This window comes from Paracoccidioides brasiliensis (genome assembly GCF_000150735.1).
Source record: "Paracoccidioides brasiliensis Pb18 unplaced genomic scaffold supercont2.4, whole genome shotgun sequence".
NCBI lineage: Eukaryota > Fungi > Ascomycota > Eurotiomycetes > Onygenales > Ajellomycetaceae > Paracoccidioides > Paracoccidioides brasiliensis.
In genome coordinates, this window is record NW_011371361.1 from 1,891,207 (window position 1) to 1,916,591 (window position 25,385).

The 25,385-nt window shown below is 45.5% G+C and overlaps 12 protein-coding genes across 12 annotated transcripts; 6 read left to right on the forward strand and 6 right to left on the reverse strand.

Annotated features, from left to right (window-relative positions):
• Positions 1-79: 79 nt before the first annotated feature.
• Positions 80-505, reverse strand: PADG_11706 (uncharacterized protein; the record flags this gene model as incomplete). The annotated part of the gene is made up of 2 exons (XM_010761632.1): positions 80-213; positions 310-505. The coding sequence occupies 2 exons, from the start codon at positions 503-505 to the stop codon at positions 80-82; spliced, it is 330 nt and encodes a 109-aa protein (XP_010759934.1).
• A 412-nt stretch (positions 506-917) lies between these two features.
• PADG_04117 (uncharacterized protein) lies at positions 918-1,519 on the forward strand (the record flags this gene model as incomplete). Its single annotated transcript, XM_010761427.1, has 2 exons — positions 918-963; positions 1,038-1,519. 2 exons carry the CDS (start codon positions 918-920, stop codon positions 1,517-1,519), a joined length of 528 nt encoding a protein of 175 aa, XP_010759729.1.
• Positions 1,520-1,844: 325 nt separating this feature from the next.
• PADG_11707 (uncharacterized protein) lies at positions 1,845-2,414 on the reverse strand (the record flags this gene model as incomplete). Its single annotated transcript, XM_010761633.1, has 5 exons — positions 1,845-1,931; positions 2,001-2,047; positions 2,128-2,220; positions 2,274-2,286; positions 2,379-2,414. The coding sequence occupies 5 exons, from the start codon at positions 2,412-2,414 to the stop codon at positions 1,845-1,847; spliced, it is 276 nt and encodes a 91-aa protein (XP_010759935.1).
• Positions 2,415-2,811: 397 nt separating this feature from the next.
• Positions 2,812-3,336, forward strand: PADG_04118 (60S ribosomal protein L38; the record flags this gene model as incomplete). Its single annotated transcript, XM_010761428.1, has 3 exons — positions 2,812-2,875; positions 3,042-3,170; positions 3,290-3,336. 3 exons carry the CDS (start codon positions 2,812-2,814, stop codon positions 3,334-3,336), a joined length of 240 nt encoding a protein of 79 aa, XP_010759730.1.
• Positions 3,337-4,217: 881 nt separating this feature from the next.
• On the reverse strand, positions 4,218-5,144 carry PADG_04119 (uncharacterized protein; the record flags this gene model as incomplete). Its single annotated transcript, XM_010761023.1, has 2 exons — positions 4,218-4,946; positions 5,001-5,144. The coding sequence occupies 2 exons, from the start codon at positions 5,142-5,144 to the stop codon at positions 4,218-4,220; spliced, it is 873 nt and encodes a 290-aa protein (XP_010759325.1).
• An 815-nt stretch (positions 5,145-5,959) lies between these two features.
• Positions 5,960-8,114, reverse strand: PADG_04120 (DNA-directed DNA polymerase delta subunit POL31; the record flags this gene model as incomplete). Its single annotated transcript, XM_010761024.1, has 5 exons — positions 5,960-6,240; positions 6,339-7,389; positions 7,486-7,617; positions 7,782-7,971; positions 8,071-8,114. 5 exons carry the CDS (start codon positions 8,112-8,114, stop codon positions 5,960-5,962), a joined length of 1,698 nt encoding a protein of 565 aa, XP_010759326.1.
• A 1,423-nt stretch (positions 8,115-9,537) lies between these two features.
• Positions 9,538-9,885, forward strand: PADG_04121 (uncharacterized protein; the record flags this gene model as incomplete). The annotated part of the gene is made up of 1 exon (XM_010761429.1): positions 9,538-9,885. One exon carries the CDS (start codon positions 9,538-9,540, stop codon positions 9,883-9,885), a length of 348 nt encoding a protein of 115 aa, XP_010759731.1.
• Positions 9,886-11,220: 1,335 nt separating this feature from the next.
• Positions 11,221-12,717, forward strand: PADG_04122 (uncharacterized protein; the record flags this gene model as incomplete). The annotated part of the gene is made up of 1 exon (XM_010761430.1): positions 11,221-12,717. One exon carries the CDS (start codon positions 11,221-11,223, stop codon positions 12,715-12,717), a length of 1,497 nt encoding a protein of 498 aa, XP_010759732.1.
• A 1,332-nt stretch (positions 12,718-14,049) lies between these two features.
• PADG_04123 (uncharacterized protein) lies at positions 14,050-15,090 on the forward strand (the record flags this gene model as incomplete). Its single annotated transcript, XM_010761431.1, has 1 exon — positions 14,050-15,090. One exon carries the CDS (start codon positions 14,050-14,052, stop codon positions 15,088-15,090), a length of 1,041 nt encoding a protein of 346 aa, XP_010759733.1.
• A 735-nt stretch (positions 15,091-15,825) lies between these two features.
• PADG_04124 (uncharacterized protein) lies at positions 15,826-17,652 on the reverse strand (the record flags this gene model as incomplete). Its single annotated transcript, XM_010761025.1, has 5 exons — positions 15,826-16,353; positions 16,419-16,662; positions 16,733-16,881; positions 16,952-17,226; positions 17,364-17,652. The coding sequence occupies 5 exons, from the start codon at positions 17,650-17,652 to the stop codon at positions 15,826-15,828; spliced, it is 1,485 nt and encodes a 494-aa protein (XP_010759327.1).
• An 845-nt stretch (positions 17,653-18,497) lies between these two features.
• Positions 18,498-21,763, forward strand: PADG_04125 (mitochondrial presequence protease; the record flags this gene model as incomplete). Its single annotated transcript, XM_010761432.1, has 2 exons — positions 18,498-18,877; positions 18,952-21,763. The coding sequence occupies 2 exons, from the start codon at positions 18,498-18,500 to the stop codon at positions 21,761-21,763; spliced, it is 3,192 nt and encodes a 1,063-aa protein (XP_010759734.1).
• Positions 21,764-23,178: 1,415 nt separating this feature from the next.
• Positions 23,179-24,252, reverse strand: PADG_04126 (uncharacterized protein; the record flags this gene model as incomplete). The annotated part of the gene is made up of 3 exons (XM_010761026.1): positions 23,179-23,715; positions 23,787-24,047; positions 24,136-24,252. 3 exons carry the CDS (start codon positions 24,250-24,252, stop codon positions 23,179-23,181), a joined length of 915 nt encoding a protein of 304 aa, XP_010759328.1.
• Between the last annotated feature and the right edge of the window lie 1,133 nt (positions 24,253-25,385).

Consider the following 25,385-nt stretch of genomic DNA (forward strand, 5'->3'; position numbering starts at 1 on the left):
CAGCCACAGCAGCCGCCTGTTGAATCTATAAACACTTAGCACTCAACAAAACCTTTCCCAAACAACGCCCGTTGCCCATTTATCCCAATCGTACCTTCAAACCATGTTCATCCGTCCCTGTAAGGAGCTTCGCATCCGTGTCACCCAACAGAATCTGCCATCGTTTCAGAACATCCCCAAGTATCATGGTATACAAATGTCCGACATGGGGAGCTATGGAGCAGAGAAAGACCAGTCAGCATCCTCCACGCATCAATTGAATTTACATAAAAATTGGGGGGGGGGGGAAGGAATAAGACAAAATCTCACCCGCATTCACATAGAATATAGGTGTGGTAATGTAGAATGGCTTCTTGTCGCCAACCTGCGGAGCGCTGCTCATTGCGCGCCGCGATTCTCTCCGAACAACAGCGTTTCTGCATGGCGGACAGATCCAAGGTCGCCTGCCCGTGGACCTGATAAGCCATGCTGCTCTGGAAACAGCGCGAAGCTCAATTTCCGGCATGGTTGTCCGAGCCGTGCAGGTTATTTACCGCTTACGTCGCAAACTGGACAGCACAATTTGGGCGGGGAATAAAAAAATATATATAAAAAAAAGGAGCTAATGTGGTCCAAGCTTTTTGCGAAGTGGCACCGCAACTCCACCAAAACCGATCTTGTTGCAACCCACGGTTTTTTTTTTTTTTTTTTTTTTGACATCAACTACCTATCACTCCGTACAGTATATTGCTCTATCTGAACCCACTGAACCCCCATGACCGACAAGCGACATTACTTAACTAGGCTGGATGATTTGTGAAGGTTTATCTTCGTTTGTTTGTTGAATTCTTCACCCTTTCTCCTCTCTTACTGCCTGTTATTCTCTCCAAGCGGGGAAAACCCCTCAACGTATACAAAGGACAATAACGACCTCCGCCATGACCCAAGTGACAGAGGACACGCTCACCAAGATCTCCACAGATGGTACGTATCTCTAATCAAACTTCAGGGCCTCTTCCCCTCTTTCCTTTGTATCTAATTATCTAACCCCCAAGCAGCCGCCACGGACTTCGTGCAATCTTTCTACCCCGCCCTCCAAGCCTCCCGAAGCACCATCGCCTCCTTCTACACTCCACCCCCCACTCTCTGCAAAATACTCTTCAACGGCAACGTCGTGGCAGACGGCCCCTCGGTGCAAGAAATCTTCGCAAAACAAATGCCAACCACCCACTACGAGGTACAGGCCTACGATTGCCAAATAATCAACATGAATTATCCGGGACTTGATGCATCATCGGGCGCAACAGGTGGCAGCAGACCGTTATCGGGCAGAGCTGTGGCAAGGAATATGTCGATTTTGGTCACGGTTAGTGGGTCTGTGCGGTTTGGGGAGGAGAGGGATCCCGGGGGGTTGTCGAACCGGGGGTTCAGTGAGACGTTTGTTCTTGTGCCAAATCCGCAGAGCGATGGGCATGGGGGGAGGGCGGCGGGGAAGAAACATTGGTTGATTCAGAGTCAGAATTTTCGGTTGGTTGTGTGAAGAGATCATATCAAAGGGGGCCGTTGAGTTATTGGGATCTCCTAGAAACCTTAACGGTATATGCGACAGTCAAGGGCTTTTTGGCACTGCTTTTGAGCACCGACAGTGCAACTATGCGGCGGGAAATATAAAGTCTACGCGGGTCTACAAAACGGATTGAGTTTACAGGGAAGACTCTGAATGTACGGTACGGAGAGGACTTTATTGGGATATACACCGGAAACAACGGCTTCATCTAGAGACGGGAAATAGACAACGAAGCAGGAAAAAAAAAAAAAAAAAAAAAAAAAAAAAAAAAAAAACCGAATCGATCGCGGAGAGACCACTACGACCGTGGTGGAAGCCTCATATTCGCCTTTACACGTTCGATCAAATCTCCTCTCGACGCATTTGGGCTTGGAAGGAGACCACGCTGCACACATGGACCTGTTAGACGGTGAATGCCTCCGAAATGCAATATAACAAAGGGAGGCCAACGTACCGAACTAAGCCATCTTCTCAGTTCCTCGATCGTCCAATTCTCTGGGTCTGGAAGAGTGGTTAATAAAGGCCTGTTCCAAATTTCACGGAGAAGGAGGAGGATCACCACAGGGAATTAAAGCACATACCTCCAGTTGGAGCTGACAGAGAGTCTGCCGCAGGGAACATTTCGCCACCCCAGATGGACCATGCTGCTGCCGCCGTTACCAGGCCGGCAAATCCTGCCGATAATGGTCAGTAACGGAGCTGCTGAAGAGTTGTATTTTATTTTTACCGAGGAATAGGTTCTGAGGAGTATAGGATTAGCATAAACGTGATATAGGATGGATGTATATTGATGGCTCTCGAGGAGCTGCTATATATATATATATATATATACCTTTGAATTTAAGGCTTTATCCAGTTGGGTAGGCATGTTGAAGTTGTGTTGGCTATAGCCCATCTGATAAGAGAGTAGAAATGTATCTCTATATAGAGGGGTGATAATCGCCCCCTCATAAATACCTCTACACCACGTCTCCTCACAGTGAGGGACAAACCTGCCTGCCTGCCCAACTAGGATGACTAATCCGAGCATACATGCCAAGTCCCAGTTCCGCACAGACCACCTGCCGCTTTAAGCCCAGCTAAGGGCTACGTGACTTTCCGAACCCTAATCAATCTACACCGCACAATCATGCATCCATAGCCCAGATAACCAGGCCAAGAAGAGCTCTGCTTTACTTTGCTTTGCGACGTCCAGACAAATATAACCTTCCTCCGCCTCCGCTTCTACCTCCCAAAACTCCAACTCTCATCCCCATCCGCCCATCATGCCTAGCGAAGTCTCAGATATCAAGCAGTTCATCGAGATCTGCAGACGGAAGGATGCCTCTTGTCAGTTTCCCCACACTCCCCCAACAGTCCCATGCCGGCATGCGAGATGTTATATTCGATGCTTGGGATATGAAGGAGAAGACTCCAAAATGCGACGGATACTGGAACGAAATCTTTGAAAGAAAGAGCGAACTCCATGCTGACTAGATGCGTTTTTTTAACACAGCCGCCCGCATCAAGCGCAACCGCAAGACCTCCCAGATCAAGTTCAAGGTCCGATGCCAACGATTCATCTACACCCTCGTCCTGAAGGATTCGGACAAGGCAGACAAGCTCAAGCAAAGCCTACCTCCCTGTACGTGCCTGTATCCTCTCAGTTGCCGTTCTCGAGGATCCGGCTTCGAAAAATGGCGGTTCCCTGGGATTTTATATAGGGTTTTCGAGAGATGATGGCTAACCTGCAACAATATACAGCTCTCAAAATAGCCGATGTCTCCAAGGGCAGGAAGAAGTCCACGTAAAGGGGATGCTTTGGAGGACTATGTGAAGGGGAGTTGCGATGGGAATTGTGCATGGAGTTGATACAATAATTAAATTCAAATTCAAAAAAAAAAAATTGAAAATTGAAAATTATTGAAAATGAAAATGATAAAAAGCCTCGCATCGGAAGCGAAATTTAATGATGTACCCGAAATATCCTTCGTTCAAGATTGAACTGTGTTTAAGAGATATACCCACCTTTTCCAATTCTCGAATACATCCCTGAAGAAGTTAGAAGATGGCTCTGCGTTCAAAACAAGAGCGGTTATCGACTAAAAAAAAACTACCCCGTATAATGAAGGAAATTATGCTATCCAGTGATAGGCCTGGGGTTATTTTTCTTTTCACTGCCATATAATGGCAATTTCTATGTTGGAAAAGAGAACCGGTTAGTTGTATCTCTTCTGTCGGTGTGAATCTCGCCAATGGCTTCGATGTCCGTTCGAAATGAAGTTGGTTTTTGTCCATGTATTATTCTATTCCTCTGATACAACTTTCAGATTTCGGACCTTTAGGTTGTTCTTTTTGACGCTGTATATAAACCCGGATGGTTTCATCAAGACGCCCTTATTTTGAACTTCAATATCCACTCGTCAGAATCCCCTGAAGGATATATATATATATACGACTGGCAGCCACCCACGAGTATTTTTAGGACATTACCCTTCTATTTTCCGTTTCTCCTTTCCAACATCAATACTTAAAATCTATCTATCATTAATCTCATCAAGATCATCCACAATGCCCGCAATCCGAACATGCCAATAAATCCAGCATAATAACCAACCCCCGTGTCTCTCCACTCGCATGGACAGTCATATAAACCATCTGCTTACTCCCTCATCCTTCTCACAAATACGCCCTACCGCTCATACCTAACCTCCCTATACTCCTCCACCCCCCACTTACCCAACAACTCCTCCCCCTCCCCTTGCCTCAGACATTCCCTACGCATCTCCAGCTCCCCAAACACATTTGCCGTATCACGCACTTTCCTAAACCCCAAACTCTCAAACAAAGCCAAACTGCGAACATTATCCGTACCAATCTTCGCAGATAGATATGCTAGCTTCCCACCTTTCCCCCCTTGCTCCTTATCAGTGCCATTGCCAGCAGCAGAAGCGGGTGCGGTGGCAGAGGCAGAAGAAACCACCCCTCCAACAATCTCCTCCTCATGATCAGCAATATATCGTAAGAAACAAAGAAGACCAGCCCGTCCAAAACCCCTCCCCTGCTTGACCTTCTCCGCAATCATAAGTTCGATTTCACCGACGATTCTCGTAGCACTATCAGCATCGTGATCGTAACCAACACCATCTTCTTGATCATCTACTCTCAGAAACAAATTGACATCCCCCAACATCATAGCTGGACTGTCGATGTTTGGATCGGTAAGTGTCGTGGATTGGATATCGTCAATGACATCAGCACCAGCAGCCGTGTCCGGACGTGATAACGATGATGATAAAGATCCATGAAGCGGTAGGCAGATGATAAATGTCAATTTATCCGCATCTGTGCGCCAGCCGATTTGCATAGCATATTCCTCTTCTAGCATGAGCGGTTCTGAAGCGGTTGCTTGTTGGATTTCCTGGGTTATCATTTTTACGGGTTAGTTTTAAGATATACATATAGATATACATACGGATTGTGTGTGCAAGCCGTGGATAATATATTTGAGGATAATGGGCATATACATACCGGATCTTTCATCCACTCGTGATACCGTGGGACATGATGTTTGCAATACGGGACTAGGAGGACGCGGGAGGAGGAGATTGCTGTTCATGGATGAGTGTGAGTTGTGAGGAGAGCAGAGTTATAGAAAAACGGTGATGTTGTGCCGTGATTGCTGGTTTTCTAACAAGAAACATTCTTTACATAGATTTGATCGAACGTCACATGTGTATGTATACGCTTAGGAAAATGTTGTATGGGCTACATTCATTCGTGATGCCGGGAAGATGGCCATAAATGTCATCAACTTGGGAGTTAGGTATGAAAGGTGATATTTGAATAATTACCAGTTTTTTCGTTGATCAGCATCGTGTATCACAGCTGAATGGGAGGTCTAATCATGTGTGCATGGGGTATTTGATGGTGGGATTGTTGATGGAAAAGGCTTATAGAGGGGCATCAAAATTTTCAAGATCGTAAAACATTTAAAGAGTTGAACATGAATATGTAGAACGGAAAGTAGTTGGTGACTGCTGTTATTTAGATGATATACTGGAGGATTGAAGAGGAGAGCGGTTGATTTCAATTTTTGTTCTTTCATATTGCAAGATTTACCTCTGGAAGCTGGTGAAGAACTCCTCCTCTCTTCCCAGCAGTATTTTTTCACATTCGAATGCATACATAGTTATTAGGTTTCGACTTTAGTGCTACTAATTTGATCGGGAAGGATAAATAAACAAATTATGTATCTCCATCAAGAAGTGATTCGAGCGTTCTTCACAATTGTTTGCCCACTTATCAGAGTCTATTTCTCTAGTATGTGTCCCGTTGGTACCCAAACGTACACAATTTCATGTCTTACCACAAGAGGTAGATATTATTAAGAATATTTATAAGATTTCAATCGACGAACTGAAACCCATTGTGTCATGACAATTTATCCTCCGCATTCCTCTCAAAAGTCCCAAACCTGACAACTTCCACCTCCAACGTGTCCACATCAACAAGCACAATTTCGCCAGTCTCACTAAACTTCGGGAGAGTAATGATACGTACCCGCATACCCTGCTCATCTCCAGTTCCCGACGAAGAAACCGCCGCGGAACTCTCGACAATCGCCGTTCGGAAACTTGGCTGGTTCCCTGCAAAAAAAACGTGTGGACAGGACTGGAGGGTGAATGGGTCGTGCGTTTGATAGGGGTAGCACCCTGTAGAGTAATACGTCAGCAAACCTATACCATAGTAAATTGCAACGGAAATATCGGTAATAGCAAAGGGCGCAAGAAAAGGATATGGAAAAACATACACAACGTATCAGGCGCGGTAGGCACCGCGCACCGCCATCTGAGCATAGCTTCCATCAAACGCAATCTCGCCTCTCCATCCTTATCACTCTCGTTACCACCTAGGCCATCTCCCTCCGTCTCCAAATCGATATAACGAAGCATATCGTCAACATTCTGTCCACTGCAGCCCCAAAATCGCCAGCCCTCTACATCTCCTTCCCATGGGTTCGTCACATTATCCAACCAACCAGGTTCTGCTGTAGGTTCTCCAGTCGTCCCTGGCCGCGCTGCCGAGCAGTAGGCTTTTGAACGGGGGAACATGGCCCTGTGAATTTCCTGCTGGGGTAATGAGAAATTCGCTGGATCGGTTTCGCCAGGCATCAAAGTGATGGGAATGCTGGGAAGAATTTCAGCGAGGAAGGTATCGAAGTGGTTTATTGGGGAGGCATTGTAGGCTGCGGCGTCGTATCCGTATTTTTTTGGCCCGTGGCGTTTCTTCGCTGCTGTGATAGTGGAATCCCCATTTTCGGCTTCAGATTGGGTAGAGAGTATGCTGCTTCCAAGGGAATTTCCGGCTATTATGAGGCGTGTTATTTGAGATGAAAACGGAAAGGAATTGGTTTCATTTGTTTGAGCAGTAAGATGAGGTTCATTATAGCCGAGAAGGTAGTCTGTTAATAAGGACAGCGCAACGGTATCCCCTGATGTGCCTGTGATTCCAAGGCCGCTGACCATTGCTATTTTTTTTCTTTTCCCCCCTGTGCCACCACGTGTCTGTTCCAAAGAGTCATGCTTTCGTTTAGCGGACTCTTGAGGGGCCGCTGATGATCTCTCCCAACGCTCAGGTTGGGCGGGTAGATCTGGCACCTTAATATCGATGACTTCAAAATCACCATTGACGTTCTCGGTGCCAAGTACGGCTACAATGGCTCCTGTTACTAAAAGAGCCGATTGAAGCAAAGTGCCAGTCAGTTGCAAACGACCCGATTCATCTTCCAGCATAGTCTTTGCTGATGCTTGATTGGAAGGGTCGAGATATGTTTTGCGTGAAGGCGGAGCAGCCGTCCAATGCTAAGGATTCGGTTAGATCTGTAAGAACGTGGAAATTATACAGATAAGAATTTGGAGGAGAAATAATATGCAAAATATTGAGCCAGCAAGCCTTACTTCTTTTGATATATCGTCTAGAATATTAGGTTTTAATGGAAGATCCATGTAGACGGTGCCAGCAACCCAACATAGTTCACCTTGCCGTACGTCTAAGACTCTGTCTACACGCCTTGCATACTCACCAGCAATCTACCATTAAGAAGTCAGCATACATTTTGTACATGGCATAAATTCATCAGTGCCCAACACTCTAAGTCAAGGTGTAAATATAAAAGAGAGAGACGGTTTATCTTCAACGCTAGGACAGAAAAGACCAACAACCCCAGAACAGTTCAAGGGGGAAATGTACTTACATTAAACCCTTCCCATGAAGCTACCGCAATCTCAGCAACTGCTGGCTTCAACCTCGCCAATCGCAAAAAGTAAATATCAGCATATTGCTGCTGAAAGTGCCTCATTTCACCCCTTGGTAAGATAAATGTAGAGAGCGGGGAATATGCAGAAGGGGACCGATACACAGGAGCATAATCCTCCTCCCCATCACTACAAAGGAATCAAAGAGTCAATGGAGGACCTTTAGAGAAGATTTATAACATCCAGTCTGTCATGCTGCATTGCTGATCTTGGATCTTGGGAACGCACCTTGGCGGGCGGAGGAATTGCTCTTCAGGATTATCTGACACCATCCTAACAAGTTGAGACAGGAACTCTTACGACTGTACTCCGCGAAGTACTAGAAGAATGTGAAATGAGCCATAATAACATTCTAATATCAGCTGTTCGTTGATATTCGACATTCCAGATCCAATTTCGCTACCTGAGCACAAAACCGGCGCGACGTCAATTATGCGCGCGTTTTGGGTTTAATATTTCTCGGCATCACGTGAAGTATATCGAGGCATGTGACTGTGCCGCGCGGGCCGTTGTCGATAAGCGACAAGGTACCGCAGAATAGCCGTAATATTTCTACTGGTTCCAACAAGAGGATCATTTACAATATAAACTATCTGAAATCACTTCAAGGGGGTTCATGTTCATCCAATGTCCACACGGGAGGAGCGGGCGAGGGCAAACTGCAACTATATCCCAAAGGTGCCTTCTTGAGGCGTGGCTGATACAGTGCAATGTTTGATGTTTTATGCTTAAATGCTCTCTGCCACCAGGCCTTGACTGTGTTGCCAGATACCAGAATTTACTAAACGTTGTTGTGTGTACAACTAACCAGCCGAGGTCTGACAGGGAGACAGGCACGTGATTAGAGCAGCCGTAGTATCCCACCAATATACAGGAAGCATAAAAGTCCAATAAGTTCAAAATCCCATGCTTCTCTCGGATAACATATTCCGAACATAAGCAAAATCGGTCCGATTGTCATATAGGGCTATCGTTGATGCCATTTGCCCTTCTTGGCGATCCGGTTGTTATTCAAGGATGGCTAGAGAAACTAGCCACTATTAATCTTGAAATAATTGCCTGGATTTTTCTCCATGATGTAGTTATCCAGGCTATGTTTCCTTTGAAACTATGGTATCATCAGGAGATCCTTGACATGCACAAAAAATGGCCAACTCCATCATTAAGGTAGCTGATCTCGATATCCGTTACCTATCAGGGTCTCCGGATGCTCTTCGTATATTTAACCGAGAGAACCCCCCACTCAGCTGTCACAAATAATGCAGCCTCAGACGGACATTATTTTTCGCCAGGCTGTCTTAGCGTGAACAGAAGCCCTGGTCTTCCCCACCAAGAGTGAGAGCTCATGGATAATATAAAGATATCCATCCGAGTACCATATGTTCTCAGTTCATCGCAAGACTAGCCATCACAGGCTTACGATGTTGGCTATTTCTGACGTGCTCACAGCCCTATACTTCTGTTGAGAACAACCATTTGCCTGTCGAGGATTGGTTGGTTGTATCTGTATAGCCAGAGCTCCCCCTCCTCGATCTCCTCTCTTTTGTGTTTCCCTAGGCCTTCCACTTGAACACCCAGACAGCAGACAGCAATCTAACATATTCCCAAACCACTTTCAAAACCACAACTCTATCAAAAATTCCATGATCTGTCCATCCCATCCTTGACCATTCACATACCAACCAAATCCCGAAAATGTTTCCTCGCCAAACCTCCAAACGCGGACCATCCGTCCTAACCCTGTCCCTTCTCACTATATATTTCGTCTTCGTCCTTACCCTCACCCTCTCCACAGCGCTACCAATCGAAAGCCATATGAAGTCTGTCGATGCACTTCAACGTCCAAATGCCTACAAACCACGAAGTTTACCCGGTTCACTCCTGACAGCTCCTAATGGCGCTGTTGGGGATCCTCCTCAACCAGCATCAGGGCCATTGAGGCATGTACAGGTCATGGAGCCAAAGAAACAGCCTATATATGTTACTCTACTGGTAGTTGCTGTATTTTTAGGTGTCATAGTTGCATTGTATGAGAGCTTGTGACTGCTTTCCTTCTTTTCTTTTACAACTTTACACACATCTTTGTTCATTGTATGAAGTTGATTTAAGATATTGTTTCACCATTTTTTTACTTCCTCATTCAACTTTATCAATGCAAACAAATCGGGTATGGAGTTGAAGGGATATACCATATATCAGTGTTTGTCTTCCAGCTGTTGTTAATCTATCAATGGGTGTTGTTAGCTCCTCCAAAGCGACATAAAAATGGAGGTGGTTTAAAGCTTCAGTCCCAGAGAGTTCCTGTTACATCCTTGCTTCGTTTGAGGTGGCGACCCGCGTGAGAAACAGGTCAACTCTCTTGCCCCGTTTCCACCTATCAAAACCGTGGGCTCGAGTTCAAATCGAACAGCAGTGGAGGACGGGACTATTTCTTAGTAGTCCCATTGAAACAAGTCGTTTCAGTGCAAGGAAGGGTATAGTTAATAAAATTCTATTTCATGAATGAGATTGATCATGACTGGTCTTCTGTCAATGTTGAGTTCTATTATTTGGATGAGAACAATCTTTCAGGCCAGTTTCTGCCAGTGTGGCAGAACACACCAATGCATGGATATGTCTATATGAATTCTGGCACTGACTGTGATTTTGAGCCATATTTTCCTCTCAAACATGCTGGTCTGGAGGAGTTGTGATTGGATAGCATAATTAGGAAATACTGAGTATGTCTTTATCTGAGGTATTAAAGAGGCCTCTTCAATGGTGGCATTGTCAGAGAGAAGACAACCGTTAGGGTGCCAGCTGATAAATTGATCTACCTGCTCATTTATTTTTATAGCTCCTCAGCCGTTTCTTCTGACTACATGAAATATCTGAAGCTCAGAGAGAAGAGAGGAAAACAAGAGAAACTCAAGAACAAAAGTGAATAGATAAATATTTGTTTCCTGTAAATTGCAATGGATTTTGAGAAAATTATCAAGCAAAATCTTTGCCTGTTTTGAAAGGTAATTCAGTCTAATAAGGAACAAGTTAATTTTGCTTGAATACTAACTATAAAAAGCAGCAAATCAATTGATGAGAAATATAACTAATACATTCTACAGAAGCTTGCTGAAAATCTGCATATATACTTAATAAAATTTGTCACATTATGCAGTGTTACAGAGGGCATTAATATATTAATGTGAATGACCTTATATTTATTTTTAATGGAAAAGAAAACAAAACTTCCATCATCAAGGAAATAACTAACGAAATAGTTGCTTAACGCTCTTCTTACATATACCATCTCTGTAAGAACACAGAGAGGCACGACATACCTAGTTTTTCAAAGCTGAAATCCATTGAATTAAACATTAGTTAATGTATGTTACTCTATCAATGGCTATCACCCAGCACTCCATCGGAAAATGGCGTGAACATATCGCAACAGATCCTTTGGAAGCACACCAGCACTCCTCCCTAGCAGACTCAGCAACAGCAGCCTCACTAGAGCCATCATTCTGTACAGGAACAGGCGACAGCCTACTGAGCAATTACATTCTGCCTGATCTTGAAACTGCAGATCAGGAAGTCATCTTCGTCACCTGTTTTTGGGCGGCCAAGTCGAAATCCCGCCAGCACTTCTTCAAAACGCTCCAAAGACTATCTGCAAAGGTCATTCGGAAAAGACGAGCTTCGACAAATCCCATTACGACTCCAGTCGAAAACATCAAAGTCTATCTTTGCTTTTCATCCGTCTCCATACTGCAAAAGTTAAAACATACCAAGTCTGAAAACGGATACATCTACGAACCGTCAGAATGGAATCAGAAACTCGGGCTGCCGAAACCATCACAGATCCCGGGTGTGGATCTAACGGTGAAATCTATATTTATCCGGCCATTCTCCGTCATGCATCCCAAATTCGCTATCGTCGATCGTAAGTTCGTTTGGGTGCCCAGTTGCAATGTAAGCTGGGAGTCATGGTTTGAAGGTGCCTTTCGACTGAGAGGCAGCATTGTGGAAAAGTTCTATACCTGGTGGGCACAGGTCTGGGCTCCAGTAATTACCCCAGAGTCTCCACAGACAATTGGGCTTCAGGACACCGCCGATCGGGCTACCACGAGTGGAATTCTCCCTCCCATGATCCTGCCGCGGCAAGAAAGTCCATTACGACTAATAAAATCATTTCCGAACATCTCTTCAAGTCAAGATGTCACTACGCTTTTCCTACCGTCATCACACCATCAGGATCCGCAATTTCGCCCATGCCCTTTCCAGTGTGCAGTGCCTGAGCCACGGACACCTCTAAATGCATTCACCAGCTTTCTATTCGCGAGTGCGAAGAAGGAGATATACATAATCACGCCGAATATTACAGCACGTCCGGTGGTTAATGGGCTACTGAAAGCTCTGGAACGAGGCGTTGATGTCACTATCGTTACGAACACCAATCTAATGGTACTGGAACAACTTGTCACGGCCGGGACGACTACAAAGCGTTGCATGAAGGACCTGATTAGGCAACACAAGAAGTTGCTTAAGTCAGGTGCGCGAGATGAAGAAGAGGGTGGCCAGGAGACAAACACAAGAGGGGAGTTAAGGATTAGGTATTGGGAAGCGCGGAATATGGGGCGGGATGTAAATGGGGAAAGTGCATTTCGACGAACGCATTTGAAGCTGACGATTGTTGATAGGGCGGTGGTTATTTTTGGCAGCGGGAATATGGATCGGGCCAGCTGGTATACGAGTCAGGAGGTTGGTGTTGCGATGTACTCGACTGATGTAGCCAAGAAGATTCTGGATGGTGATGGACCTCTAACGGATGTTGAGAGGTGTACGAGATATTGTTATCAATCTTTCGAAGCGGGAGAGAGAGATCCGGGGGCTGTCTGATTCGATAGGATGAGTATATTTGTTTCCCTTACATGGGGGGGGGGGGGTGTGGGAGCGGGCATTAATGAAAATCGATAAAAATCTGTTAAATCCGATATAGCATTGGGGCTTCTTGCAGTTTTCCTCTGTTTCCCAATCCCAATTTTATATATTCGTCCACTGTCTGCGATACCAGTTTTAGCCACGCACCCGTCTTACTCACGTCCAGCCCAACATGGACCTTCTCTAGAATAAACCTTTAAAGCCATTTAGAAAGGAGGTAGCTCCATAAAATCTCAATGCTTTAGAACCACCCCTATCAGAGAAGTTGAAATATGCAGGCAAAATCCCTAGGAATGGGCGCGTTCTACTGAATGAAAGACGTAGAACCAAGTGATCTGGCAGTTATATGTATCCAATGCAATAGTAAATGAGAAGGGTTTGGACAAGGGGCGGCATTATCCGATCCCTCACTAACCCCTATTCCTTATCCTAATCCTAACCTAATCCTAGGCCCTAATCTACCCCTACCCCTGATATTGAGGGGCGGTAATCCAGTAAAGGGTAAAATTGCTGCAGGTTCCTGAGAGATAAGCAGACAATTCGCTTGCAACTGCACAGTTCAACGCATCTCCGCTGGGCGAAAACTTTGCCGAGGTGGTGGTCAGGTGATTTCCGCTGCCCTAAGTCATCTAGATATTCAGGGGCTAATTTGATCGAAACATCTCAACTTCCATTTAAACCAGTACAACCTTTTCCATAGAACCACTCCATAATGTGTTCAGTTAACCATTCTATTCTTTGCTCTGCTTCACATGCTAGCGGGGTTCTCAGATTTAGTTGAGGCTAAGTTTAACCCAGCCTCGGTGAAAGATCTTTACTAATTAGGTCATACCCAGACTAAAATTGAACCGCGGTTTAACAGGAACTGTGGCGGAGAGAAGCTGGGTGCTTTGGAGGAACATTGTGGAGGAGCTGCGCAATAGAGGAAGACAACGAGATTTCACAGAGAAAAGAAAGTGGAGAATAACAGAAGCTTGGGATAGTTAGCAGCGCTCAGCATTACTCTCCACTTCGTAGGCTGGATTCCGTCTCCCGGGATCAGGGACAATATAAATCACAGTCAGGCCAATTCTGCAGTCCCCGATCTTTTTTGGAAGCTCACTTGCCTGAACCTCTTTTGATTCTATTTTCTGTTTCCATATCCTGTTAGACCTACCGATATAAACCAGCCCCCTTTGGTGTCTTATTTTGCCTTCAATTGCTATCCATCGATAGTCTCTCTTGCCGGGCATAACGATAGAGCCTCTCCTCTCCACCACTCCCAAATCAAACACACACATACCGCTCACCATGGCTCAAATAACCACACCCCTCACCACCCTCCTGGGAATCCAATATCCTATCCTCCTGGCCGGCATGGCTAGAACATCCGGCGGGCCTCTCGCCGCCGCCGTCTCTAACGCAGGCGGACTGGGAACCGTAGGCGGACTCGGCTACACCCCCGCCCAGCTCGACGAGATGCTCACTGAGCTAAAATCTTACCTGAAGAGCCCCAACCTACCCTTTGGTGTTGACCTGGCTCTGCCAAAAGTAGGCGAGGGTGCCCGTAGGACAAACCATGACTACACGCATGGGCAACTTGACGAGCTCATTGAAGTCACCATCAAGCACGGTGCGAAGCTGTTCGTTTCAGCTGTTGGTGTCCCCCCCGCACATGTCATCAAAAGGCTACATGAGGCTGGCATTTTGGTTATGAATATGGTGGGTGCCCCGAGGCATGCGGAGAAGGCATTGCAGGCTGGTGTGGATATCATATGTGCTCAGGGCGGCGAGGGCGGTGGACATACTGGTGATGTGCCCTTTTCCGTTCTTATTCCCGCTGTCGTGGATGTTGCGCGGAAATACAGGAGTCCCTTGACGGGAAAGCCGGCGCTGGTCGTTGCAGCGGGTGGTGTCAATGATGGACGTAGTTTGGCTGCGTCGCTGATGCTGGGTGCTACGGGGGTCTGGATTGGCACACGCTTTGTGGCGTCTGAGGAGAGCGGGGCGAGCCGCATGCATAAGGAAGCCGTGGTTAGGGCTGGCTTTGGAGATACCGCTACTACGCTTGTTGTCTCTGGGCGACCGCTGCGTGTTCTTCCAAATGATTACATTAAGGAGTGGCATAGGAAGCCTGAGGAGATTAGGAAGCTAACAGAAGCTGGGATTGTGCCACTGGCGAAGGATATGGAGGATGGGAAGGAAGTTGATATTCCGTTTTTGATGGGGCATGTCGCTGCTGTTGTGAAGGATATTAAGCCTGCCAGGCAGATTGTGGAGGAGATTGTTAAGGAGGCGGTGCAGATGTTGATGGTTGGACATGGGTATTTGGGGCGAGAGAGCAAGCTGTAATTTTGAATAAATATGATTGATGAATCTCATGCGGATCCGCTGATGCATTGATTATTCTATCTTCTCTGTTGGTTGGTGTTGTTTATACTCGAGTCGAGTCATGACCGTATACAATATAAATGGTATTGAGAATCGCCTCACCTGTGCCTCTCTTCGTCTGGACAGTTAGTTTTATATATTGTATGGAATTCCTACATTTCTTGTGGGGGTCTTTAGATATATGGTCTTATTGTAGTCGGAGTTCTTAGGAAATATTGAGCTAGAACTATCAATCCATCTACATGTATCAGATTCCTACATCACTAATGCTACCGCTTGCCCACGTTCCCAAACGATGTCTCAGACAGAAAATTTGGTCTGTGATACCTATGGACTTGCATATAATATGACCGTAGGGCGCTAGAGCGGCTAGAATAGATGTGAATTCGGGACGGGGATTGACGATCAACAAGACTGAACCCCAAAAGAAAAAGAAACAGAGAGAAGGAGGTGGAGGGAGTTTGAGGTGATCGAGAGGGCGATGATTTGACAAAAAACAAAGTTCCCTCATACTGCATATCACCAGGAATTGCCGAAAGTTATCCCATTGAGCAATTGCCGTTTCAACGTGTTTAAATATAAGAAACCTGCTTGAACAGCAACAAATGCGATAGATAGCCCTTTCCCACTCCTTCGTATTACGTATGTGTTTAGCCATTTTGTTCATGTTTTTTATCTTTGTTTCATTATTTTCATTTAATGCTTGTATCCATTTAACACACCGCGATGACCATTAGATTTCGTCTCCGTCAGCGCAGGCGGTGGCGGCGGCCCAAAAACGGGTTTCCCATCAGGAGGTCGGTTTGGCGCTGGGGCATGTTGATGTTCACCATGGTGGTGGTGATGACGATCATCATCATATTCTCCCTCGTCACTTATATCTTCATCGTCTTCTTCATCCTCATATTCGTCGTCATATTCGCTTTCTGTCCCTTCGTCATCTACCGCATCAAGCTCACCAGCAAGTGCTTGACCCCGGCCTTGTTCCTGCATCCGACGGCAAAGAGCTTCAAGGTTGTTGCTCTTTTTGCGCCACTTTTCAAGTTCGTCGTTATTTCGCGTCCGTTCCTCTGCCATCTCCAGAATGTTACGGTTCGTCTGCTCATGTTTTCGAGTGAGTGTCATGTTTTCCTTTTCGAGTCTCTTCGTTTTCTTGGCCATTTCCTCCATTTCTTTGCGAAAGGTTAAAAAAAGTTCGTTGCTGTTATTTAGTGTATCTTCAACCTATCGGGTTTGTCATTAAATGCATCAAGAAGTAATACAAACATATGATGGCCGGGAATACCCACTTGCTTGAATTTTTCTACGTAAATGTTGAGCTGACTTCGTAGTTCGGCTTCCGTCTGTGAAAAGGTAGAGACCTGTGTGCTGAGAGCTCGACATCTGTGTGCCTCGTTCTCTGCTGCACGTCTTTGCTCTTCATATTTGGCAGTGAGGCTTTGGATTTCTGCATCCTTGCTGCGTAGAAGTGATTTGTAGTGATGTTCCCGAGCTTCAAACTTGTCGCCAATCGTTTTAATTTTCGCTCGAACACTGGGCAGAGCATGTTAGAAGTGTGTACAGTATAATAACTTGGAAATAATTGTAGCTGAGCTAAACTCACGCGTCGTCCAAGTCGATATCGGCTTTCTCCCCACGAGCGTCACCCCTTGCTGTCACGAAGTCTTGGATGTCGAAAAGTAGTGAGTCAAGTCGTGCATTCACTAAACCACGGGCTTTCTTTTCTGTCTCCTCAAGCCTTTTGTTTTCATCCTGTAACCATAATCTATCATCAGTCCTATTTTTAGAGTTCCACGGAGCACACAGATACGAACGCACGCACCTTGACTTTTTTATTTTCCTTCGTCAGCTCTCGACACAGCTTTTCAAGTTTGTCTTTCATAGTAGCTATCTTGTTCAGCTCAGCTTTCCCCTTGTCTTGATCCTTCTGTAACTGATCAGCCCTCTTCCTACTCTTGGCATAATCTCGATCAAGTTTTTTCATCTCTGCAAGAAGGTCGGAATATCTCTTTTGGACAGCCTCAACACGTGTCGCGGGTGATTCTATGCTGTTCAATAGTTGATTCAGGTCCCGAGTAGCTTTCTTAACTTCTCTTTCTATAGAGCATAGTAGGACATGTAAGCCTCACTCATGTTCGACATCTCCAGACAAAAACCTTTTTATCACAATGTGCGCCACAGGGAGTAACAAAAGCAGAATAATGACAGAGCACAATCCCCCAGAAAAAACGTACCAATTTCAGCCTCTTGGTCCTTTTCGCCCGCAGCGTCTTGCTCGAGTTGTGATATTTTGGCTGCTAGCAGTTTGGATGTTTCGCTGGGGTCTGAAGGCTTCTTCCCCTTTGACTTTTTCGCCATAGGAGCTGGAGCCATTGCTGGGTGAGAAGCACCCGAATAAGTCAACGACACTGGGCTATCGGGATGTCTGTTTGCGAAGTTCGAATGGTTTGTGTGCGAGGGAATGGAGGGTGATGTGTTGGAGTTGTTGTAACCTGGATAAGCATGCGAAGTAGCAACTGCCATAGCTAGGCAACAATGCGAACAGCCCAACAACGCCCTTGCAGGTTCAAGGATATCGATCAGGTCCAACTGCTTCTCGGCCTCCAATGAAACAGAGGTCGACGGGGTTAAATATCCCCGGCCTCGTGATGGGGAATCCGAGTCAAACGCAGTGAATTTTTCAATGCCCAACACCAAACACTGTCAGGCAGAAAATATGCAACAAGGAGAAGTATATATGACGAGAGGAGGTTTTGTCAGGCCTGTGTATCTAATTCCGCGATCCCCGGAGCGCAAAGACGAGGATAGTGAGGAGGTTTGGCTGCTCTCTGCGGGAGTGAATCTGCCAGCATCAAGATCGAGTTCTGGCTCAAGAGATGTTCGGGAGGAACAAGCCACAGCTGCAGCACTGCGCTAAACCCGAATGGTTCATAAACATGGCTGACTAACGCCACAGCTAAAGTAACTTGCTAAAATAGCTCGTTAGTTAATTGGGACCTCAAATTTTTTGCAACCTTCTATTTATATAGCTCCTCACTGCCGGCAGACTTATTCTGGGGGGTTATCATTGTTTCCATCAGTATTGCAGTTTCCATATCTTTGTCGTGCAGAAGATAGAGATACTGTGTCGTCCTCCTAAAGAGCTATTAACCGCAGCTTCAGTTTGCCTGAAGCCCTGGTTTGACTACAATTCCGCCTTGAGCACTTTAACAACCACCAGAGTCACTGTCTTTGAAACTGCTGCCTACCAACTGCTTCTGCACCCCTTCTTAGGGGATCAGCCGTAGTTGCGCGTTGCGACTCGAAATTTGGCTGGCTCCCCAGTTCCCGGATAGCCTATTTAGCTGCCAGTCATTGCCGGTTTCAAGATGCTAAGATCAACCAATACGCCATTAAAATATGGGATCTCTTTGTCAAGGTCTCCAACATTCTTCACTCTGCACAATAGAGCAAACCGAGGATGCTTGCTTGGTAAAGGTCGAAGACTGGCTTCCACAGTCACACAATTAGACAGCTATCCCGCCGTTGGCGAGAAACTACATGGGTTCACTGTCAAGGAGAAGAAGCATGTGCCCGAGCTTCATTTAACTGCAGTGCTACTAAAGCACGACAAGACAGAAGCGGACTATCTCCATGTTGCCAGGGATGACAGGAATAATGTCTTTGGCATTGGATTCAAAACAAATCCCCCAGATGCTTCTGGAGTCCCTCACATCCTGGAGCATACGACTCTGTGTGGTAGTGTGAAGTACGTACACACATACATATTGCAAACTCTCCAACGTCGTGAATTTATGTGCTGATCTTTTTTCACTATAATAGATATCCTGTCCGCGATCCTTTCTTCAAAATGTTACCACGCTCTTTATCCAACTTTATGAATGCATTCACTTCCTCTGACCATACCACTTATCCCTTTGCTACCACCAATAAACAAGACTTCCAGAACCTGCTATCGGTTTACCTAGATGCAGTATTACACCCATTATTGAAAGAAGAAGATTTTCGACAAGAAGGATGGCGTTTAGGCCCTGAAGATCCTCTCGCCGCCTTGGTTCAGAAGGAGGGTAATGACAGACCTGCCACAGCGGACGACATTGTTTTCAAAGGAGTGGTCTATAATGAGATGAAAGGGCAAGTGTCAGATGCAAATTACTTATACTATATCAAATTTAAAGAGCAGATATTTCCTGCTATTAATAACTCAGGGGGTGATCCGCAGTATATTACGGATCTGACCCACAAGCAATTGGTCGACTTCTCGAAAAAGAATTACCATCCTACCAATGCGAAAGTTTTTACCTACGGGGATATGCCGCTAAGTGACCATTTACAGCATATTGGCAGCGTTTTGGATGGGTTTGAAAAATCGACTCCAGAACAAGATGTCAAACTACCCAGAGATCTTAAGGACGGCCCTCTGAGCGTCACGATTCCGGGTCCCATTGACCCATTTACAAGCGAAGACAAGCAATTTAAAACTTCGGTATCCTGGTTCGCCGGTGATACGACGAACATCGTGGAAACCTTTTCTGTTGGAATTCTTTCATCCTTGTTGCTTGATGGCTACGGATCACCTATGTACAAGGCTTTGGTTGAAAGCAAGATTGGCTCCTCATTTACACCCAACACAGGCCTGGATACTTCTGGGAGAGTGCCTATTTTTTCAGTCGGTGTGAATGGAGTTTCCGAGAAAGACGTTGCCGTTGTGAAAGAGAGGGTAGAAAATGTCTTTCAGGAATTCTCAGCCTCTGGGTTTAATGACGAAAAGGTAAAAGGCATCTTACATCAACTGGAACTTGCATTGAGACATAAAACTGCCAATTTTGGGATTGGAATCATGGAAAAGACAATATCAGCCTGGTTCAACGGCTCTAACCCAATGGAAGAGCTCGCTTGGAATGAGGTGATCAATGAATTCAAGCGACGCTATGACAAAGGCGGTTACCTTGAACAACTGATGAAAAAATACCTAATGACGGACAAGTCGTTCACATTTACCATGGCTGGCTCTCCCACCCATAATAAGCAACTGGATGAGAGTGAGCTTGCTCGGAAAGAGGCTAAAATAGCTAAGTTGACGGAAGCTGCTGGCTCCCTCGAATCGGCTGTTGATCAGCTCAAGAAACAGGAATTTGAACTGTTGAAGGTTCAGGAGGCAGCGCAGCACGCCGATTTAAGCTGCCTGCCTACTCTGCATGTGAAAGAAATTTCGCGAACTAAAGAGTGGAAAACCGTTAGGGAGTCGAAAGTAAATGATGTCGATGTTGTCTGGAGAGAAGCCCCAACGAATGGCCTCTCGTACTTCCAGGCTATGAATGTTTTTGAAAACCTGCCAGATGAGCTACGGCTGCTCCTACCCCTATTTAATGATTGCATCATGCGACTTGGGACCACTTCACGATCGATGGAACATTGGGAGGATTTAATCAAGCTTAAAACGGGAGGCATTTCGTCCTCTTCTTTCATTGTATCCTCACCGACGTCTTTGGAAGCCTACTCTGAAGGTCTCCAATTTTCCGGTTATTCACTAGATAAGAACTTCTCGGCCATGCTCAAAATGATATCAGACTTAGTAACTGAGACGGATTTTGCCGGTCCTGTTGCTCCACGGATGATCCAGGAACTGTTGCGATCGTCCACCAATGGCGCGATTGATGCAATTGCTGGAACTGGTCATCGATATGCTATAAACGTTGCGGCCTCGGGTCTTGCCAAAAAGTTTTGGGCTAGTGAGCAACTGTCAGGCTTAGCACAAGTGCAGTCTACCGCCAGGCTACTTCACGACGCAGAAATCTCTCCAGATCGGTTACAAGAGCTCATTCGAAAACTTCAGTTGATCCAGTCATTTGCGATTTCGAAATCTTCTAAATTCCGAGTGCGTGTGGTCTGTGAGCGGGAAAGCGCTAGTGCCAACGAAGTCACCCTTCAAAATTGGCTTTCCCGTCTACCCCGCAGCCTCAATCCCGCATCTACCACCGACGGCTTTAAGTTCAACCCCTGTTCCTCAAAAATACTCTATAACCTCCCCTACAAAGTCTCTTACTCTGGCCTCGCGCTTCCAACAACATCTTTCACCAACCCAGCAAACGCATCGTTGAGCGTCCTCTCCCAGCTCTTAACTCATAACTATCTCCATCCAGAAATCCGAGAGAAAGGAGGTGCATACGGAGCCAGCGCCAGCAGCGCCCCGATCCAAGGCTACTTCGCCTTCTCTAGCTATCGTGACCCCAACCCCATGAATTCCCTGAAAGTTTTCAATAATGCCGGAATCTTCGCCCGAGATAGATCATGGACAACGCGGGAACTTGACGAAGCGAAACTTGGCATCTTCCAGGGTCTCGATGCTCCCATGAGCGTCGATGAAGAGGGACAGCGATACTTCATGACTGGTGTCACTCAAGAAATGGACCAACGCTGGCGCGAGCAAGTTCTCGATGTAACTGCTGAGGATGTGAATAATGCCGCTCAGAAGTTCCTCGTCGATGGAACACGACGGGAATTCTGTCTTCTGGGCGAACAGAAAGACGGATCTGATTTTGATGGATGGGATGTGAGAAAACTCTCCATGGGCCCTGAAGAAGGTATGGTCGCTGGTTCTGAAGAACAAGGCGTCGCCACTGGGGTCGCGTAAGTGTATATGTATTGTGATATCCTTCGATTTTGTATCTTGGTTCCCGTGGTCATATTTTTCCTTTCCTCCTTTGTTTTAAACATGTGCAGAAAATCTCGATAGATTCTCAGTCTGTCGTTTCACGATCTAGAAGGTTCATATCGCATTCCATGTATTTTTAAATGAGCGTATACGAGAATCGCATCTCTTCCTTTTTGAATCCCCCACTTGGAGTGTATTTGGGTTTTAACGAGATCACTCCAATGTCAGCCTTCCATTCATCTTTTTTCCTGCTTCGGGTGGGTGTTAATACGTCTTTCAATATCTGATAATCTGAAGAATCAAAACTAAAGAAAGCACGCGCTGCTCCAGAACAGAACATCATTCGTCTGCCAATCTTCCATTTCCATGGTCGGCAGATCACAAGCATCTCCGGACGATTACTTACTGGCCCCCGTGGCAGTAGTTGATTGCCTTGGAGAAAAGCGCAAGATTGATAAGAAAGGGAGAAGCGGGGCGAGGCTGGAAAGAAAAAGCTCTTACCAAGGAAAGGGGGGCTCAGATTACTAAACTCCCTTGTGCAGGTTGCGGGTGAGCGAAGATACGGTTTACCAGAGAGGTCTTAAACATTCTGTCCGCTTACTTGTTCCTGATGTGGGGTATCTATACTTGTTTCCTTAGCACATGCATTTCTGCTGGAAACTCTCGATTCGTCGACGGTGTTTTCATGGAGGGCCGGTGCTTTGGAAGTGAGGTTTGGTGAAGCTCTTTACTGACGGAGGCTTGTGAGCTGGACGGGGGGTGGATTAGGGCTTTGTTTGGTTTTCGTGTCTCTTTCCATTACCTGCCCTCAGGCACGAAGGGTGGATTTTGTGTTTTGGGATCCATCGTGTTTGGATGAGGGTTTTTTTTTTTAACATCCTACTCCTTCCACCTTTTCTTTTTTCGTCTCCGTCTCATTTCAGAACTGCTCTTTTCCTCAAGTTTTAATGGAGGGCGGACTAGGGATCGGAGAACATTTATTTTTACCTTTCCAAGGCTTCCAAGGTCGTCTTTTGTTTCTCGGAGATTTTTGATGTTGGAATAGACCCTGAGCCGTTCATTTGCAGTCAAGTTTATGTCATTTGAAAATTCACAAAGATCAATGTTGAATGATATTCAATTTTGAAGCCTGTTCTATTTCATATAATTCCATTGAAACGCCATGGCATGGACGTGTTTCTTGTTTCTCGTTGGCTGGAACTACCTGGCCAACCCTGGTCCTCCTAGAGGTAGCTCAATGGAAAGCAGTATGTCAATTGACAAGCTTCGGCTCTACCAAACCAGCCGATTACTGTGTATAGTACACTTCGTTTTTAGAGTAGGAACCAAGTAACTACATGATTCCGGTAGTCAAAATACAAAGCGCACCAGCGCACCAAAATATAGAACACGAATCAAGACCCTCCTCGCTTCACAGCAACGCCTCTGAGACGAACGTACCCCAGCCACTTACTACCGTCCTCTTCCCTCGTGATCACAGTTTCAAGCAACTGACAGACCTCCTCAACGGCAGACTCTCGACGCTCCGCATCCACAACATCCAACATTGGCGAACCCATCAGTCTCACCCACCCCGCAATGCCCCCGCTTTCATGCGTGGTCAGCTTCGTGGGTCGATATTCGGCTTCCAGCTTCTCCACATGAAATCCAATCTTCCCCAGGGTTGCCCTCATCCACGCTTCAGACGGGAAGAACCATGGACATGCAGCCCGCGCTTGCTGGATGGTTGCGCCGTGATGCGTGACGGCTGCCAGCAGTGCAGTGTGTGCTTCGGGCACATTACCGTGGCCTCCCATTTCGAACACAAATGTCCCATTTGGTTTGAGACAGGAATATATTGCCTCCAGCACGGACATTCGCGAGGAAGCATCCTTCAGGATCCAATGGAGTGCCGCATTAGAAATGCTGGTGAATCGTATTGGCATATATATCTATATGTGGCGTCAAACAATCCTAGGAGCAAGGAAGGGTGAACCCACACTTTATCCCATGTTCCACTCACAATTGACGGCTCCCTATCTAGATGTGTGCAATCCACAACGCGGAATTCAGCTCTAGAGCTTCCATAATCCTGATTGGCAGAGCCAATCATCGACGGTGATGCGTCGATTCCTAGCACCATCCCCACATCCGAAATGTAGTTGCCGGTGAATTTACCGTCTCCACATCCTACATCCAGCACGCAGTCTGTCAGTTGGGGATCGAGATACTGCAACACTTTCTCTGCAAGCTTTGGCACGAAAGCCGCGGAGGTGCTATACGCCTAAATTGAAGTTAGATATCGATCAGTTCCCACCCACCCCCTTTGTTAAGATTTTGCTGAACCAAAAGGATTTAACGCCGTAACAAACCTCGGAACACCAGTGGTCCACAGGTTCCTGCGTCGGAGCAGTAACTTTTCCCGACTCCGTCAACAATCCATCTGAAGCATGCTTTTGCGGATGACATGAAGTAATCGCTTCCTGCATATCTTTTCCTTCTCGTCTCAAATTCGGGTATGCGAAACTTCCAATGACTAAAAACAACGCACGACAAGGTATGTATCTGCGTTTGTCTATGTACATGGAGGCTCACATGTCTCTTTTTATATCACCGTTGATTCGTAGTTGCTCCTCATATGCCAACTCCAACCCCGTCTGGTTGGATTGTAGCATCCGATATCGGGGGGGAGTTGTCTGCTAATATAAGCTGGAAGCATGTAACTAACTAATCGTGCCGCTGCGCAACCCCACATCTCATGTGGGTGCGCCACACCAAAATGATAAAAACATCAAAACAATAAAAATCTTGAATCACATCCTCATTATTGCACTCTATATCAACAACCAGTAGCTAATCTATAATAAAAAGATTATCTACATCATTCCCAGTATGTGTGTCATCTCTAAATTGATTTAATTCCTCTTCTGTCAGTGATGTGAGTGGGTTATTATCAATTTTCATAAAATCAACTTCAAGCCTCTATCACTTCTTATTCTGCTTTTTTTCAGCTTCATTATCCTTATGCTGCTTGATTTTTCTATTGACATCTTTAATAATGAGAACTCTTCCTACTTGAATCTGATGACAAATTATTTTAGCTCTGTGGTATTTACTGATATTGAAAAAGTTCTCTAATTCAGTGATTTATTGCTCATTAAGTTTCATATGAATTAGACTTACTTTGAATATCTTGTTCAAATGACATATCAAGATGAGTGATTTCAAATCAAGAGTATCTTTAATACTTTGTATGGTATTTTCTATAATATTAATATGATATTTCAGCTTTTGAATTATTTTTGATAAGAATAGCTGAGAAAAAAAGATAGATATATGATCTGAATCATTCTTATCTTCATAAATTTGCAGTGGAGGAGGTGATGAGATTTGCTGCTTAAGAGTATCAAGAACTCAGTCATAATTCCATAGATATATACCTTATTGAGCTTATTCTGCAGCTATTGTATCAGATTTAAAGGTCTGCTTCTGCATAGTGGAAAGATCTTGTAGAAACTGCTGTTTTTCATACTTAACAAGATCATGATATGCAGCATAGTTGACTACTTTTAAATAATAATACTTATATTGCTGAAATGATAAACTATTCAGAGATTGTAGC